This window comes from Scylla paramamosain, chromosome 34 (genome assembly GCF_035594125.1).
Source record: "Scylla paramamosain isolate STU-SP2022 chromosome 34, ASM3559412v1, whole genome shotgun sequence".
In the NCBI taxonomy this organism is placed as follows: Eukaryota; Metazoa; Arthropoda; class Malacostraca; order Decapoda; family Portunidae; genus Scylla; species Scylla paramamosain.
In genome coordinates this window covers 17,695,391-17,713,335 of record NC_087184.1, presented here as the reverse complement: position 1 = coordinate 17,713,335, position 17,945 = coordinate 17,695,391, and the positions used below count along the sequence as shown (strand labels likewise).

The 17,945-nt window shown below is 43.4% G+C and overlaps 3 protein-coding genes across 4 annotated transcripts; 2 read left to right on the top strand and 1 right to left on the bottom strand.

The window, feature by feature from the left end:
• The first annotated feature begins 1,184 nt into the window (after positions 1-1,184).
• On the top strand, positions 1,185-5,241 carry LOC135090355 (vitelline membrane outer layer protein 1 homolog). 2 transcript variants are annotated; one of them, XM_063987113.1, is made up of 6 exons: positions 1,185-1,337; positions 2,362-2,501; positions 3,044-3,167; positions 3,689-3,855; positions 4,372-4,462; positions 4,604-5,241. In XM_063987113.1, exons 1-6 carry the CDS (start codon positions 1,298-1,300, stop codon positions 4,750-4,752), a joined length of 711 nt encoding a protein of 236 aa, XP_063843183.1. In that variant the 5' UTR covers positions 1,185-1,297; the 3' UTR covers positions 4,753-5,241. The 2 variants fall into 2 exon arrangements, with proteins under 2 accessions (XP_063843183.1, XP_063843184.1); XM_063987114.1 differs by having other exon boundaries at positions 1,186-1,337; positions 4,372-4,450.
• A 1,233-nt stretch (positions 5,242-6,474) lies between these two features.
• On the top strand, positions 6,475-9,992 carry LOC135090359 (vitelline membrane outer layer protein 1 homolog). The gene is made up of 6 exons (XM_063987120.1): positions 6,475-6,634; positions 6,927-7,066; positions 7,757-7,880; positions 8,201-8,367; positions 9,043-9,121; positions 9,675-9,992. The coding sequence occupies exons 1-6, from the start codon at positions 6,595-6,597 to the stop codon at positions 9,818-9,820; spliced, it is 696 nt and encodes a 231-aa protein (XP_063843190.1). The 5' UTR covers positions 6,475-6,594; the 3' UTR covers positions 9,821-9,992.
• A 917-nt stretch (positions 9,993-10,909) lies between these two features.
• On the bottom strand, positions 10,910-14,340 carry LOC135090358 (uncharacterized). The gene is made up of 6 exons (XM_063987119.1): positions 14,193-14,340; positions 13,563-13,708; positions 13,101-13,224; positions 12,339-12,499; positions 12,116-12,209; positions 10,910-11,620 (listed from the first exon to the last, which is right to left on the bottom strand). Exons 1-6 carry the CDS (start codon positions 14,227-14,229, stop codon positions 11,478-11,480), a joined length of 705 nt encoding a protein of 234 aa, XP_063843189.1. The 5' UTR covers positions 14,230-14,340; the 3' UTR covers positions 10,910-11,477.
• Between the last annotated feature and the right edge of the window lie 3,605 nt (positions 14,341-17,945).

Here is a 17,945-nt window from a genome sequence, read left to right as displayed (position 1 = left end):
AGGTGCAAGGGCTGGCGCGGGACATCCTGGAGGACATGGACAAGGCGTTCGACCCGCACATCTTTGGGCGGCGCGGCGAGGCTCTGGGCTGCCTGTGCGAGCCGCTACACCTTCCGCAGATAGCCAGCGTGCTGCGTCGCCTCCTGTAGCATTGCGCACCTGTACAAACATCACCTGTCTTGACACGTATCGTAATTCCTGCTTCTTATCGCCAGTAAAAGCCCACACAGTCTGAAGAGACGTGTGTTCTGCATATAAACTTCCGATTATAGACGTTATAAGAGGCGGGATTGCAGCGATTAGCGAATGGGAGAGTGCGGCGACAAGACGACCCAGGAAATACCAAGAATCAGGCAAAAAGCAAGACGAGAAAATATTGTGAGGCGTTTTTTGAAGAGAGCGAGACGCGACGAAGACATTTTGAGAAAGAAAATACGAGAAAATATGAATAGGATGAGAAAATTAAGTAAGGGACAGTACAGACAATATTTCTTGCTTTTGTACCTGTTGTATTTATCTCTCAGTTCAGGTGTTCCTTCCCACCACTTGTGTGTGTGTGTGTGTGTGTGTGTGTGTGTGTGTGTGTGTGTGTGTGTGTGTGTGTGTGTGTGTGTGTCCGTGCGCGCATGCGTGCGCGTGGGTGTGTGTGTGTGTGTGTGTGTAGGTACAAAACACTGGATTCTTTCCCAGCCATCATGTGAATAGACAAGCAGAGGCGGGGGATGGGTAAGGAGGGGTGTTGTCAGGGGGAGGGGGAATGAGAAAACAGGGAGTAGGTGCTGACATTGGGAATTTATGGGGATTGGAATGAGTGTTAATGAAAAATGGGGAAATATAGAAATGAATAATGACTGGGGAAAGAAATTTTGGGAGACAATCAGTTTAGTTGGGAATGGGGAGACACAGGAATCAGTAACGACTATGGCAAGGAATTTTGGGAAAGGTTAGTGTTATGGGGAAACAGTTCGTATAAGACTGAATGGGAGAAAGACCTTTGGGGATACTTTAGTTGGGGAATAGGGGAGTATAACTGAGCAAAGATGGAAGGTATTAGGGATGGAGGAGAGTTGGGGAAAATGAGAATAGAAACTGAACAAATATTGAAATTAGGGATCTTTTAGGTAGGGAAGAGAGAAGTATATATAATTGAACAAGGATAAGAACTGTTGGGGATGGAGGGGAATGGATAATGACAAGTGGAAGGCTATTTTTTCACTAGTTTGAGAGATAAGGTGGACTACTAAAGGCGCTCGTGGTGAGGTAGGAGGGCAGTCTTTGGAAGGTCGCCCCTCACACCATGACAAACCTGGCTTTCCTCCTTCCCCTCCTGGCCCTCGGTAAGACACGCGCAGCTCAAAACTCGAGGAATATTGAGCAGCATTAACGTTTTCATCTGAAGGCTGGTGAGGTTTGGTTGGGATGGGTTCAGTTTGAGTTTGGTTAGGTTTGGTTTGGTTGCGTTGGATTTGCTTTGGGTTAGGTTAGGTTAGGTGAAGTTGAGAAACATTAATGTTTTCATCTAAGGAGTAAGTTAGGTTGGGTTTAGATTCATTTAGTATATTAATTTCATAGCTGATCCCTTCGTTGTGTAGACCACGATTTGAAAAAAAAAAGCTTATAGTTTGTTTAGATCAGGTTAGTTAGATTTATATTCATTCTGTACATTAATTTCACTATTGACTCCTTCATTGTGTAGATTATGATACGAAAAAAGACTTACATTTTACCAAGAAACAAGTCAGCGTCTAGAAATGATAAAGCAAAGGTTACTCCCACAATTCCCCTCAACTCCTTACGATGCAGCAGAGAAAGAAACTTAGATTAATAACTCATGCCATTGGTTCCCGCTAGGAGATCTGAGAGTACGGAACTAATCTCCCCTTTGAAAACTTGGAGGGAAGAAGTTGATTAAGCTGTAAATGAGAAAATTAAGATACACATCACAAGGCGTCTGTGAACTGTCTGATTAATATGCATAATTTACCTGTAGCGGAGAAAGAGATGGAATTTATAAGTCCATTGAGGGGAACGTGAGCAGTGCAGGTGTGTGTGGACGAGGAATGGGACACTTGATACCAGGAGTTAAGATGGAGACAATGGTGAACAAGAGAGAGAGAGAGAGAGAGAGAGAGAGAGAGAGAGAGAGAGAGAGAGAGAGAGAGAGAGAGAGAGAGAGAGAGAGAGAGAGAGAGAATGAACACTTTATAGATTTAAGAATACCAGGAGTTTACGTAGAGACAGAAGGGTGAATGGCAAGGATTGGAAGAGAGACTAAACACTTGAAAGTTAAAGAAAAACGCTGAACACTGAAGATTAAGCGTGTTAATCGACTACTGACTGACTACTGATCGCTCTCCCAAGGTGGACAGGCGGCGGCTGCTGTGGCGGGACCCAGGAGTGTTGTGGAGACGCTGCACTTGGACAACGGGCTGAACAAGGGCGAGTGGGGGCCCATTGCTATCTGTTCCCCGAATACCTACGTCTTTGCCTTCGAGATCAAAGTACGAGGATTGCAAGGAGTAGTAGGAAAAGGAACTGTCTCGTGTGAATCTTATGAATTTGTCCATTTTTCTTTGGTTTTGTTTGTAATTTATTTGTCATTTACTTCGTGTGTGTTTTTTTTTTTTTAATTGCTATACGAGCCTAGTTTCCTGTTGTTTAAATTCACTTACTTAGTTATTCATTCATTCATTCACTCAGTCATTATGTAATTTTCTCGTTTCCTGTAGAATCATACCATGTTTACTTATTTATTTACTTATTTATTTATTTTTATTTATTTTTTGCTATTCAGTTTAGTTTTTTTTTCTGATATATCGCAATATGACCTTAGTTTCCTCACTTACGCACTCACTCACTCACTCACTCACTCACTCACTCACTTACTCACTCATCAGTAACACCCAAAATGCAACACCTACCTCCATCACATACAAAAATCCAAATGACTCATTAACCTTAACATCATCAACCTTTGGAAACATAAGTAAGCGAACGGAAAAACCAAACTGTTCACCTGCGCTTGGTTGGCGGTGTATTGCAGTACTCTGGCTTGGGTTACGTAGACGATACGAGTGTGAACGCCATCAAATTGTACTGCCAGACGTCCGAAGGTTCCCTCACTGATCTCATCACCAGCTCTGAGGGGACGTATGGACAGTGGCGGGGTGGGTAGTAAACTTCTGTCCGCCAGTATTTTTTCTTTGTATTTTTAACATTACTGAGGCTTGTTATTTGTTATTTTTTCTTCTCTCGTGTTGTTGTTTTGTTTTCTCTGTCATTGGTATTTTTTTTTTAATAGCATTGTTACCCCATCTTTTCTTTTTCCTTTTTTTTTTAAGTCATCTTTGTTTCTGTTTGTTTGTTCGTCGGTCTGTCTACGTATTTGTCTGTGTGTCTGTCTTTGTTATCACATTTCTATTATCTATTATTTCTGTACACCATGTTCACCCATTTCCTCACTTATACCGTCCTTTCCTCCTTTACATCCCACTCACCATTCCCTCTCATTCACCCATCAACTCTTCCCACACCACACTACCATCACCAAGTCGTCTGTCTACCCATCAACATTCCGTCTACACTATCCTCTCTGTCTCACACGCCTCTCATTACCGCCATTTCCCATTCACTCTTCATTCACTCCCCACAACGTTCTCACTGCTGCTCACACTCTCGCGGTCACCAGGCATGAGGCCGTGTGGTGCTGGTGAGTTCTTGACGGGCGTGCGGGGTAACGTGGTGCCTGACATGGGGCCTCTGGGTGACGACCTGGGCGTGGACAACCTACAGATGAGGTGTTCGGGTGGTGAGGTTCTCGATGGCCTGCACGGGACACCACAGAAGATTGGACAGGTGTGTGTAGGTGCGGGGGAGAGGGTCAGGTTTGTGTGTGTGTGTGTGTGTGTGTGTGTGTGTGTGTGTGTGTGTGTGTGTGTGTGTTGGGGGAGGGGTTGGTGTCTTTGTGTGTGAGGGTTGGTGGGGGTTTGTCTTCTCTTTTGCTACAAAAGAGAAGTCTGCTGTTGTCTTCTTAAGTTGGGTGGGTTGGTGGTGGGGAGCCTTCGCCTTTACTGTGTTGTGGCTTTACCTGTGGATTTCTTTTTCCTTTTCACTGTCTGTCTTTCGAAGGGCCAAGAAGTTTGCTGTGTGTGTGTGTGTGTGTGTGTGTGTATGTGTGTGTGTGTGTGTGTGTGTGTGTGTGTGTGTGTGTGTGTGTGTGTGAATGTATGAATGTGGATTGATGAGTGTAGATACCCACCGATGCGTGTAGATGTGGATGTGTGTGTAAGTCCGTATGGATATGTAGATATGTATGCTTCGTCTGAGTTTCGGCATTTCTTTTTACTTCACATTCGTTACCTGACCACCCAGAGCTCCGTAGTGGCGCGTGAGATTACTGAGGTGGGAGGCAGGGAGATGGAGGCCGTGCACCTGAAGATCCCGAGGGCAGGTGAGCAAACAGGTGTGGAAATCGTGAGTCGTGAGTCAGGAAAAAGAGATAGTGGCTAGAAGCGGTGAAAATAATGAGACACAACACATCCTTACCCCGACAACATCCCAGTATTATCGGAAGTCCTGACCATTCTTCCACGCCCTTGCTCAGCCCACGCGAGGGACTACGGCGATTGGGGGACGTGGCAGGCGTGTTCTGTGGGCAACAAGATCTGTGGGCTGCAGGTGCGACTCCAGAACAACCACCCGCTGGAAGACGACGCGGGAGTGACTGATGTGAACATGTTCTGCTGCAGTTAGTGACTGGATGAGGGAGAGAGGAGAGGAAAGGACGAGAGAGGACATTCACCCTCTTGTACTCCAGATGAAAGGAAGAATTACAAGACAACGATGCTATATTGAAGTTTAAGACCACACCTTTTACCGAAAAATGTCATTATAGAAAATTGATTAAAGGTGCGAATATCTTTAAACCTCACCTGTTATAGATATGAAAGATTATTTATTTCTTTTGTCAATGATGCCAATAAAATAGATGAAGAAGACAAGGAGGATGTCATAATTATAGAAGACTGATTTTTGGTCAGTAAGGTCAGTAAAGGTGGGAGTATCTTAAAGTCACACCTGCTGTTGATATGAACGATTAGTTTTGTTAGTGGTGCTAGTAAATGTGTGAAGACAAGGAAGCCACGTTGAAGCATTTGACAAGGAAGCCACGTTGAAGCATTTGACTTTTTATAGAGACGAATGATTTGTATTGTCTATGATGCCAATAAAGGTGTGAATATCTAACCTGTATTAATTAACCGGATGAATGTTTGTCTTCCACCTTTCCTCAGTGACCCAAAGCACTGTGTTACTGCTGAAATAGGAGCAATTATTGGATATAACACTTACAATTCGAATTAGCACACAAGTTACAAGTAATATAGGAAAGAACAACAGTTGCTATTAGGAATTTTCTGAGGCTGAAGTCTCAAGACGTGTGTGTGGGAGTTACAATATATTGCTGGTGTATGGAAGAGTAACAGAGTGGTAGTCTAGGCGTGGTAAAAGAAGACAGGGCTGACAGAACTTGGAGAGATAAGAGAAGAGGTTTCACTGGGTTATAGAGGTTAGGCTGGCTGTGGATTGATGATGAGAGGAGAATAAACCTTTCGTCCTGCAGTTTATGATGGTGGTGATGGTGGTGGTGCTGATGATGGTGATGATGATATATTGATTCTAAACAATTCCAAATTACTTCTCTTTCCATACTTGGATTATTTTGTATATATCTTTATATATACATATACAAAACTTGCTATTTTTTTTGGAAATTTTCCTAACATCAATTCTTTCTAAACATTTCTAGATCATTTACGTATTTATATATGTAAGTGGCGGGAGGAAGGGGAGGAGGGAGTCAGGGGCGGTTAGGTGTACAGACAGGTAAATACGCCTCCACACAGGTAACCTCGCTGTCTTATCAGCGTGACAGGTGTTGCTTCTCACCGCGATAGTTCGAGAGGGGGAAGGAGAGGGAGAGAGAGAGAGTGTGGGACGTTTGCTGTGAGGTCATTTTCTGTTCAATTCCTTCGCCTCTCTCATTCTTTGTTGTTGTTGTTGTTGTTGTTGTTGTTGTTGGTGGTGGTGGTGGTGGTGGTGGTGGTGGTGGTGGTGGTGGTGGTGTTCTTGTTCTTGTTCTTGCTTTCTTGTTTTTTTTTATTCTTTTGTTCTTTTCATCTTTTCCTCCTCCTCACCCTCATCTTTGTCTTCTTCCTCTTCCTTCTTCTCCTCCTCCTCCTCCTCCTCCTCCTCCTGCTTCCTCTTGCTGGTAGTGGTGGTGATAGTAGTAGTGTTCGTGATGGTGCGTTTGTCAAAAAAAAAAAAAAAAAGAAAAAATAATGACAACTTCCCTATCACACACGCTGACTGTAACCTGACTGTGTGTGTGTGTGTGTGTGTGTGTGTGTGTGTGTGTGTGTGATACTTACGTAAACATAAGTACTATTCCGCCTCTTGAGTTGCGTGGGTTTTGCGAGTGTTGGCTGGTGGAAGAGGAGGAGGAGGAGGAGGAGGAGGAAGAAGGAGATAAGCTTCCCTATAAAGGGAGTATGTTGAAAGGTGGAGAGGCAGTAGTCAGATCATCTTTCTTGCGTCATGACAACTCTGGCTCTCCTTCTTCCTCTTCTCGCCCTTGGTAAGATATAACGACTCTCTCTCTCTCTCTCTCTCTCTCTCTCTCTCTCTCTCTCTCTCTCTCTCTCTCTCTCTCTCTCTCTCTCTCTCTCTCTCTCTCTCTCTCTCTCTCTCTATTCCCTAAAGTTATTATATTCCCTAAAGTTAAACTATTCCCTAAAGTTAGATTTTATACAGGGACTGCCACGTATAATTAGGTTTCATACAGGGACTGCCGCGTGTTGGCCTGATGGCTTCTTGCAGCTTCCCTTATTTTTCTCTCTTATGACTGTCCCTTTTCTCGCTGCACTAAGGCGGGGTGGCGAACGCTGCCGTGACGTTGCCAAGGGGCGTGGAGGAGAGTCTCACCCTGGACAATGGGCTAAGCAGGGGCACGTGGGGGCCCATCGAACTGTGTACCGATGGTTCTTACGTCTTCGCCTTCGAGATTAAAGTAATGCTATGTATAATTAATGTTCTAGTGTCAATATTGATGAGTTTGTGAAGTTTTTTTTTGTTTATATTTATGTGTGTGTGTGTGTGTGTGTGTGTGTGTGTGTGTGTGTGTGTGTGTGTGTGTGTGTGAAAGTTAATGTTGGTTTTCTTTACGTGTGAATGAGTGAGTAATATCGGTTTTTCATGACAGTAAACGTATGAAAGCGAAGTTATTTTTCATATACGTGTGAGTAAGTTAAGAATATCGATTATGCAGGACTGTTGAAGTATGGAAGGTGAAGTGATTTGTAGTATACGTGTGAATAAGTTAAAAAAAATCAGTTATCCAAAAACGTATGAGGGTTATGAAAGGCGCTACCTAGAAAAAAAAAAACTGTCTTGGGTTGAGTGTTACTTGGGTGTGTTGGTCAAGTTTTCATATCTCCAGTTCTTTCTAGTAAAAAATAACCAAAACATTAACTCTTAAATCAATTCTTACTCGATTTATAGACATTAAATTTATTTGGCATTATGAAATCACTCAAAAAAAAAAAAAACACATTTATGACACCCCAAGTTCCCTAAGTTCTTATAACAACTCAGTGCGTTAAACAGTATATTAATCCCTACGCGATTAATAACCATCGGATCTTATGATATCACTATTGGGGTGACTACTTTGGGTTGAGTGTTGGTGGCTATGTTGCAGTACTCTGGCGTCGGTTACCTGGACGACACGAGTGTGAACGCCATCAGACTGTATTGCCAGACTGCGGAGGGTGCTCTTACCAACATTATCATCAGCGCCGAGGGAAGTTTCGGGCAGTGGCAGGGTGGGTAGTCCGTCTATCTGTGTGTCTATCTCCGTCTTTTTGGGTACCTGTTCTGGTTTTGCTGGTTGGGTGGGTATTGTCTCTCTGTCTCTGTCTCTCTTCTTCATCAAAGATTCATCAGCCACTCTTCAAGTCACTCCTTCACCAAGTTACTCCTTCACCAAGTCACTCCTTCACCAAGTCACTCCTTCACTAAGTTACTCCTGCACCAAGTCACTCCTTCACTAAGTTACTCCTTCACATAGTCACTCCTTCACTAAGTTACTCCTTCACCAAGTCACTCTTCACCAAGCACCTCTCCTCCTCCGCGGGTGATGCAGGCATGAGGTCGTGTCCTTTTGGTGAGTACATGACGGGCGTGCGAGCCAACGTGGTGCCTGACCAGGGGACGCTTGGTGACGACCTGGGCATGGACAACCTGCAGATGAGGTGCTCGGGCGGCAACGTGCTTGATGGGCTGTACGGCACGCCCAACAAGAAAGGCAAGGTGTGTTCATACCTCGAGGGAAAAAGTCTTAAAAAGTATCATTATATTGTCGTTTTGTGATTTTTTTTATATTAACTTCAATGAGAGTGGGAAGAAATGTTGTTGTTGTTGTTGTTGTTGTTTGTGTGTGCGAATGTGTGTGTGTATCTTTCTGTTAATATTCCAGAAATACCATTGTGTTGTTATCATTTTGTGTGGTTTTCTGTGTTAACCTTTAAAAAAAGGTCCAAAAATGTTATTGTATTATTTCTTTGTGTGTTGTCTGTTAACTATTTTTAAAAAATCCGTTTTTTTTTGTGCGTTCAAAAGAAGAAGAAAAAAAGAAAAATCGTCTTTACATTATGTTACATTTTCGTGTTTTGAGAGGCAACCAGAAAAAAGAAATCCCTTTATTTTGTCTTATTTTTTTGTGTTTTATGTAAAAAAAAAAACATATTTTGCGCTACATTTTCATATTCCGCATACAAGCAAAAAAAAAAAAAAAACTAAAAAAAATCCTTTATGACATCACCTTTACCATCTGCAGTCCAAAAAGTACACAGTAAAATACATAACAACAGCATACACAGTCCCACATGACCCAGAATTCCCACACCATCTTTTCTACTCACTTTATCTCAACTGCGCTTCACTCTCCTTCATGCGACTAACCACCGTCTCTCCACCCGTCCTCAGAGTCCCGTGGTGGCGCGTGAGATGACCAAGATAGAAGGAAGGGAAGTGGAGGCAGTGTACATGAAGCTTCAACGTTCTGGTGAGTAGTAGTAGTAGTAGTAGTAGTAGTAGTAGTAGTAGTAGTAATAGAAGTAGTAGGAGGAGGATGAGGAGGAGGAGGAGGAGTTAGAGTAAGAGAAGGAGGAGAAGGAGAGAAGGACGTAAAAGATTGAGTTATTAGTGTTGTATGCCTCCCCTTTCCTCCTTTTCCTCGTCCTCCCATTCTTGTGCGTTCGTGTGTCGTCCGTGCTTTAGCAGAGATCACTTCGTCGCAGTTTTCCCTTTCGTTCTTGCCCAAGATTCAGTAGCAAGATGCTTCTCCCCGTGATGGCTGCTTCGTTTCCTGTATTCGTGCATTGAGAGAAGAGCAAAGTCACACCTTCCCCACGTGTGTCAGTTCTGGTCTGTCTTCTATACCTGATAACCCGTACCTCTTTGAAAACCTCACTGTCTTACCACACTCGAAAACACTCCTTTCTGTGATGGCTGAGTGGTGTCGTGTCTTAAGGAAACCACACCAGCTTCCCCCACGTGTCAGTGTTGTCGTGTCCTCTGTGTCTGACATTGCCTAAGTCTCACCACACCCCGCGCAGCCCACACGAGGGACTATGGAGACTGGGGGACGTGGCGGGCGTGCTCTGCGGCCAAAGTGTGCGGGCTGCAGGTGCGACTCGAAGACAACCACCCGCTGGATGACGACGCGGGGGTGACTGATGCTGTTATTTTCTGCTGTACCTAATGTGATGGACGGGAGTAGATGGGGTCGCCTGTTGGGGAAGGGGGAAGACACAGTGTCCTTCACCTTCTAGTCCCCAATGGAAAGCCACTGTAAGGGCAAGCAGTAATAGAGATGCTTCCTGGTGCTCTAATGTTGGAGACTCGACAGTGATGCCAATAAAGGTGTGAATGTCTGGCGTGTTTTGCTGCATTCTTTGATTTCGTATTCCCAAGTGTGTTCATGTCATATCGTTTTGTTTTTTTAAAGGGTTTAGTGGAAGATTACTTAGGATTTTCAAGGATTATTTTTTATAATAGTGATTGTTTAATAGACTTGTATCATTAATGAGTAAAAATATCATATCCGCCCTAGTCGTGTCTGCAGCCTTTGATAACAGTACAAGTAAATTATAGTTTAACAGATTAGGATCATTAATGGGAAAGTATAGGATGCCGGCTGATCATTTATGTACCTTTCCAAAACAATACTTATGGGATTCCAAGTAGTAAAAGTTCCTTGAGATTTTTGAGGGAGGATTTCATGATTCTAGTGATAGTTTAATGGCGAGCATCAGTAATGGGAAAATATATGAAATTCCTTGTAATAATTTACGTAGCCTTTCAAAACTACCTATGAGATTCTAAAACATTTAAGAAAACGAGCTTAATTCTTAAAGAGTGACCATAAATAGCAGTCCTCGTCTCTTACTGTTCACTCATCACCTCAAACACCGCCACGCATTCCTCTATGCGTCCCCGTCACATCCCATCACCACCCGTGTAACGAAACAGTGGCTCCACTAACTACTCAGTACAATGGGACCTAGATTTCAGTATCCTTTAGGTATCATCGCAGCTTGTTTAAGTAAAAACAAAGACATAGATAAGAAGGGAAACTGCAAGAAGCCGTCAGGCCTACACGTGGCAGTCCCTCTTTGAAATATACTACCTATTTCCACTTATCATCCGCATCCATAAATACGTCAGGTCTCTTCATGCTCCGTAATGACTTAGCACTCACAACTTCATTACTCAGTGTATTTCACTCATCCACCACTCTATTTGAGAACCAGTGTTAAGGATTTCTAGAGTTGCGAAAAATACAAGATAGTTTTATTCAAAGATTTTATTAATACATCAAGGCTTTTTACGGTTCAGGAAGTAGGTAGGTAGAATGGGTCATGGTTACACTGAGGCGTTGTTAAGGAATGGTGAGAATACAGTACTAATATTGTAACCACTTTCACACTAGGTTTAGGTACTTATGGTATGTTAGTGCTGGTGTCAATAGTACTGGAGCTTCTATTTGCTATGCTGGGATGCTTCTGTGAGTACTAGTATTGGTGTGATAGTATACGAACTGCCTTTCATACCAGGGTAGTTACATAGGGTGTTGCTGGCATAAATACTAGTTCTGTAGGTTAAGTAGGTTTTGTTTTGCATGCTGGTTGTATAATTAGGTTAGGTTAGCGTGCTGGTGACGTAAGTATCAGTAATGCTGGTTAGGTTAGGTTCTGAAAGTTTGCCTGCTGGGTGAGGGTTGTCGAGTTAGGTTGATTAAGGTTAGGTTACATAATGTTGAGTAAAGTTAGGTTAGCGTACTGGTGACATAAGTATGATTAATGCAAGTTTTATAGGTTCTGAAAGTTTGTCCTGGCGGGTGAAGGTTCTCGAGTTTATTAGGCACAGTACAGAGTGACATCGGTGAGCCCCGCGTCGTCATCGATGTGGCCGTCCTCCACCACGGTTCTTATCCCGACCACGTTCATGCCAGGCGAGCAGTAGACCCACGAGCCCCATTCCCCGTGGATCCTCGTCTTATCTGCGGCACATTGCTAAGCTATTAAAATGTGTTTTCCTTTTTCTAGACCTATATTCCCTGTTTTCTTCAGCTTTTTTTCTCTCTCTCTTTTCTCCCCTATGATATTGATGATGATGATGATTATAATGATGATAGTAATAATGGTAACGATAATGAGAGTGATAATGTACTGTAGTCTACTTCGATATCAAGACCTAGATTAACTTAGATTAACTTAGATTAAAAAAAACAAGAGAAATAGGAAGGAATTGGTTCTCAGGTAGAGTGGTGGATGAATGGAACAGACTCAGTAATGATGTTGTTACTGCTGAGTCATTAGGGAGCTCTATAAGATTAGATAGAGTTATGGGGAAAGATGGGAGGTGGAAATAGGTAGGTAGGTTTCATAGAGGGACTGCCACGTGTAGGCCTGATGGCTTCTTGCAGCTTCCCTTATTTTCTTTTATGATCTTATGTTCTTATCCATCTGTGTGTTACCTGGTCGCCTGTACTCACCTATGTTGTATCTAATGACTTCTATCTTGCGCTCCACCTTATCCACCCATTGCCTTAAGACGCTCTTCTCTTCCACTCCCTCCTCCGTCTCTTCCTGGAATTAAATACGAGTCGTACAGTTATTTACCGTGGCTGGATTATCATTATTTTCACTATCTGTTTTATTTCTCCTCCTCCTCCTCCTCCTCCTCCTCCTCCTCCTCCTCCTCCTCCTCCTCCTCACCTTCTCGGGCAGAATTCCATCAATCCCGTCAATGATCGTGCCGTCCTCGCAAGCCATCTGAATGTTGTCTACCGCAAAGTCGTCTCCCCACGTGCCCTGATCGGGGAACACTCGCAGGCGGAACCCATTGAAGAACACGTGTAGAGGGCAGGAGTGGATGCCTGGCGGGGAGTGAATGGAGGAGGGTAGTATATGTTGTAGTGGTGTGCTTTTTTGATGCGTGTGTAGGTGTGATGGGTAGGTGAGTGAGTGTTTTGGTGTGTTTGTGCGTGCATGCGTTATAAAACCGAAAAAAAAGACAACAACAACAGACGCCCTCATTACAAAGGTACACTCCAATGCAATATCTGGGAAGCTACATGGAGGTCACAGGTGAGGCCCTTCCCTTCACTCCCCCATACCAATGACTGTGCGAGGGATGCACGTGGGTATTGCATTGGAGGGCACGCCACACCACACTTTCAGTGATAACACGTGGGAGAGTACTGGCTGCGAGGTGTGGGCAGGTAAGGCTAAGATAACACATTGCGGGAGATTGGTAAGGTGGATTCTCAGGATAGAAAGAAGAGAGTGTTGGCAAATTTGACCCACTTAACATATCAGTCACTCAGTTAAGTAAACGGATCGATGCTAAGGAATCAGTCATTCAGTAGGTACGGGAAAATATTGATAAATCCATCAGTAAGGCAGTCAGTAAAAAAAATTATCAGAGAACAGAAAAGCAAAAACAAAGCATCAAGAAATCTGATCCATTGTGCGCACCTTGCCATTCGCCTCTCTTCCCCTCAAGACTTGTCACGTAGCCTGAGATGGAGCCAGCGTCGTCGCGGCAGTACAGCTTCACTCCATTCCCGCCAACATTGTCCAGGTCATTCAGGTCGTCAAACTGCAACATAACAAAACAAAAGGTTACTTGCTGTTGTTTATATCCTGTCATTCTTACTAATTCATGTGGACCGCCGTGGTACAGTGGGACCGCGCGCGCTTTGGTAGGCGAGGGGTCCTCAGGTACTTGGGTTTAAATACTGGCCACGGTCCGAGGAAAGGAAAGACATCCACTCGTGATAACGGTTCCCAACTGCCAAAACCAAAATTCCTCGCTAGGGGGCACCGTCCTAGCTGTGGCAAACTAGGGAAACCCAGTCCATTCATCCCCAAATTTAGATAGAAAAGGAGAACGCTATCCATTCTCCCTCATCCACTCACCCATTCACCACGCCTCACCTTGAAGTCCAGAGCGTAAGTGTAAGTGAAGTTTTTGTCGTGATGACAGATGTCCATCTCCCCGTATTCCCCTCGCCAGTACAGTCCATTGTCACTTTCGATCGGGTCGTAGTACTGGGCCGCTACCAGACTGCAACAGCCCGCCCCTGACGAGAACACGGCTTTGTAAACACCCTTGACGTTCAGACCAGACTTATTGAAAGCTTGGTGACATTATAAGGAGCGTAGATAATGTGTAGTGATTCTAAGATGTGTGTTTAGTTTTCTTAGACTCTTTGGGACGCCACTAGAGTTTTTTTTTTTTTTTTTGGAGTGAGATAGGGTGCAAGTAGGATGTTGTTGTCTTAAGGTGTGTGTATTCATTATTCGGCACCTCATAAGGGCTATTTTTGGGTCAGATATACGTATTAGGGTGAATCAGAGTGTACTGGAGCTACCTTATCTTAGTTTAGTATTCGTGAACTTGAGTATTCTTCAGCATTTTGGCTTTCACGCATGTTAGGAGGAGGTAGGGTGTAGTGGCCCAGAGATCTAGGTGTTAGGATGAGGTGTAGCTATCAGTGGGTGGTGTCAGTGCCCTGGGGTGTGGATGTAGTGGTCCTGAGTGAGGTGCAGGTATCTGTGACTCACCCAGCACAGCGAGGAGTAGTGCAGTGTAGTGCCTCATGATGGTGACTGCCCAGAACCATCCCGCACCTCCCCTTTATATAGTGTGGGTGGCTAGGGCAGGCTGGCTGGTCTCTACTGCTCCTCTCATTCACTGGGCAGACACACGGACAGAGTGAGAGAGGACCTTGTTCTGAAACACTTCTGCCACTACTTTCAATAGGCTGTAGTTAAAGATAAGGGTTTCTAAGGGTGTTTTTTTTATGGTTCTAGGGACGGATATACAAGATTTTTATATTATTCACAGGAGAAACACTCTTGAGAACCCGGCTAGTTATTTCTGTGGCTTTTGAAAATGGTCGAGGTGAGAGAGCAAATGTGGGTTAGAGAGAGAGAGAGAGAGAGAGAGAGAGAGAGAGAGAGAGAGAGAGAGAGAGAGAGAGAGAGAGAGAGAGAGAGAGAGAGAGAGAGAGAGAGAGAGAGATAAATGATTTTGTACACTACCGCAAGAAGGAGAGGGATAATTTTGTTCACTACCGCTTCCACACTTCTCCAATCTTAGATAATCCTTTTGGCCTCTGTGCATTAGGGAGTGGCACCTCAGTGGGCCTTTTTCCTGCCCTTGGCCAGAGCTCCTCTTATGTAAAAAAAAAGGTGTTTGAGTCCCTCATATTAATTTAGTAACCAAGCGGCAGTAGTGAGAATGAAAGGCTTATCTATTTAAGAGCCCTAGCTAAAATGAGGCCATTCATGGAGCGAGCCTTGAACCGTTCTTGATTCAGTGAAAATAGTAGGTTAAAGTGAAATCAGTGTAGCGGTACTGCTTCATATACTAGATCCGTATTGTGAAACTTTTGGGTGTCTTATCTCCACAACTTTCAACAGGCTGTAGTGGAAGTTACCTGGCTCTTCAGGGCGGGCAATCTCATGCGTGTAGTGATACGTCAACAAGTATTCTGTGGAAACCTGACTTCGTGGCACTTTAATATCATAAGGTTTAGTGCGTGTAGTGATAATCCAACAAGTTTTCTGTGTCATTAAAGGGGAAGACACTGGAAACCTAACTGTTCATCTCCTTGGCTTTTAGGTATCATGATTCTTACTGTAGTTGAGACCAGTATCCTTGACACTAAACGCTTAAGGATACGAGTCTTTATGGAGTAAAACGTGGTGATGAGAACAAATAAATAAATCAATAAAAAGTTTTCTTCGTCAGTTGGAATTCATGATGAGCCAAGTCTCTGATTAGATCTTGAGAAACACCAGTTGGTAGTAGCGCGCGTCACATGTCAGGGATGAGCTGTGTGTGTGTGTGTGTGTGTGTGTGTGTGTGTGTGTGTGTGTGTGTGTGTGTGTGTGTGGGCGGGAGATGGGAGGAGATGGCGCAAAGGGGACGAAGGAGACTTATGATATGCGCGGGAATCCCTCAAGGTGACTCACTGGAGCTTACTGAGTTTTGCTTGTTTACTTGAAGTTCTAAATATTTTGTTGTAGATTCAAAAGGACGTCTTTCTTATATTATGTTTATGATGATCTATTTATGGAGGAACACTATGAAAACTTCTTCTTCTTCTTCTTCTTCTTCTTCTTCTTCTTCTTCTTCTTCTTCTTCTTCTTCTTCTTCTAATCAGGTAATTAGTGCTGAGTCATTAAGGAGCTAAAAAAAAAAGATTAGAGAAAATTACGGATGAGGATGATAGGCGAAAATAGGTCATACAGGGACTGCTACGTGTAGGCCTGGTGGCTTCTTGCAAAATCCCTTATTTTCTTATGTTCTTATGTTCCTTGTGTTGCCTTCATCAGGGGTCGCCACAGCAGATCAACCTCCTCCTGCGCCTTCCTCAGTGACCTGTTACAAGCACTTCTTCACTACATCGATAAACCTTCTCTCATGTCTCCCTCTCCTCCTCCTGTCGTGTGGATTCATCCCTGGCATCCTCCTCCCCACACACTCCTCGTCTCTGCTGACACGCCCACACCACGTCTGTCCCAGTAACAAAACCTCTGTGGAACTAAATTTATTTATATTTTTTTTACTTCTATGTTATTATGGCGTAGAGAAGTTGATTTTTTTTCCTCAAAAGTTTTGTTCCCTTGGGCAGTCTAGTTAATGGTAGATATCTAAGTATGTCATAGACTTTCAAGGTTACAGTGTCGCTTTTAGCAATTGTGCGTGTACAGTCATAGGATGAAAGAGTGATGAAATGTTTTATACTGACCTTACAACATTTTATTACTGGCACAATATTTCAGTGATCACGTAGACATTACAGGTGACAAATACATATATATATAGAGAGAGAGATATATTTCATTGTTACTATACAATGTACAAAATAGTTAGAAATGAATATGAATATTTTTAATGTCTCTTCTTTGCTATTGACCTATGCCCCTTCACTTCAGATCAGGTGTCGCTTCCCAGAGAGAGAGAGAGAGAGAGAGAATGTGTGTGTGTGTGTGTGTGTGTATGTGTGTGTCGGTATCTTTGTATTTTGTGTGATCGAGGTGAAAGGAAGGGAGGGATGGAGGGATGGAAGATGGGGAGGGAGGGAAGGAGGAAGGGAGGGAGGGAGGGAGGGGCAGTGTGATATCATCGTTATTGAGTCTTGTACCACCCTGGGCAAGGCACCTTTTTTTTTTTTATATATATAATTGTTGTTGTTATTTTAGTTGTGGTGGTGGTGGTGGTGGTGGTGATGTTCTTCTTAATTTTCTTTCTTGCTCTTGATTCTTTTTATTGTTTTCTAATACATCATCGTTACTTTTGTTGTTGTTGTTGTTGTTGTTGTTGTTGTTGCTGTTGATTTTCTTCATCATTTTGTGATTCCATTTCTGTGATCTTGTTTCTATATTGTTGTTGTTGTTGTTGTTGTTGTTGTTGTTGTTGTTGTTGTTACGATTATTATTATTACTGTCATCACCACCACCACCACCACCACCACCACCCCCACCATTACTATTAATATCACCATCATTATCATAATCATCATCATCATTGTCATCAGCGTAATTAATGGCCAGGGGCGTGATGGAGAAAACACTGCCGGAGGAAAAAAATCTTTATCTTAAAAATACCTATTAATGTAATGCAATGTGACTTTTTTTTATAAATGTGCTCTATGTAATTAGAATATAATATTGAATATGCTTCCTCTCTCTCTCTCTCTCTCTCTCTCTCTCTCTCTCTCTCTCTCTCTCTCTCTCTCTCTCTCTCTCTCTCTCTCTCTCTCTCTCTCTCTCTCTCTCTCTCTCTCTCTCTCTCTCTCTCTCTCTCTCTCTCTCTCTCTCTCTCAGCAGGACTAACTAAGCCTTTCCAGTACTCCGTGACGGTCCAATCCTCCTCCTCCTCCTCCTCCTCCTCCTCCTCCTCCTCCTCCTCCTCCTCCTCCTCCTCCTCCTCCTCCTTTGCATTTCTCCTTCCCAAGCTTGTTTTAGATCACAAAACAACCAAACAATGATCAGTGAAAGACAGGAAGATAAAACTCCCCCTTTTTCCCCCTCTTTTTTCCTCTTCTCTTTTTTTTTGCTTCTCTTTATTTCCCCTTCCGTAATTTTTGATGGCGGTAGAGACGTGGCTTGCTGGGACGCGATCTGTGTCAATAAGAATTTGATTAACTTCCTCTAGTTAATTAAAGGACGCCTACAGAGAGAGAGAGAGAGAGAGAGAGAGAGAGAGAGAGAGAGAGAGAGAGAGAGAGAGAGAGAGAGAGAGAGAGAGAGAGAGAGATACCTTTCATTAAATATACGAGTACTAACGTCAGTAAAGAAAAAAAA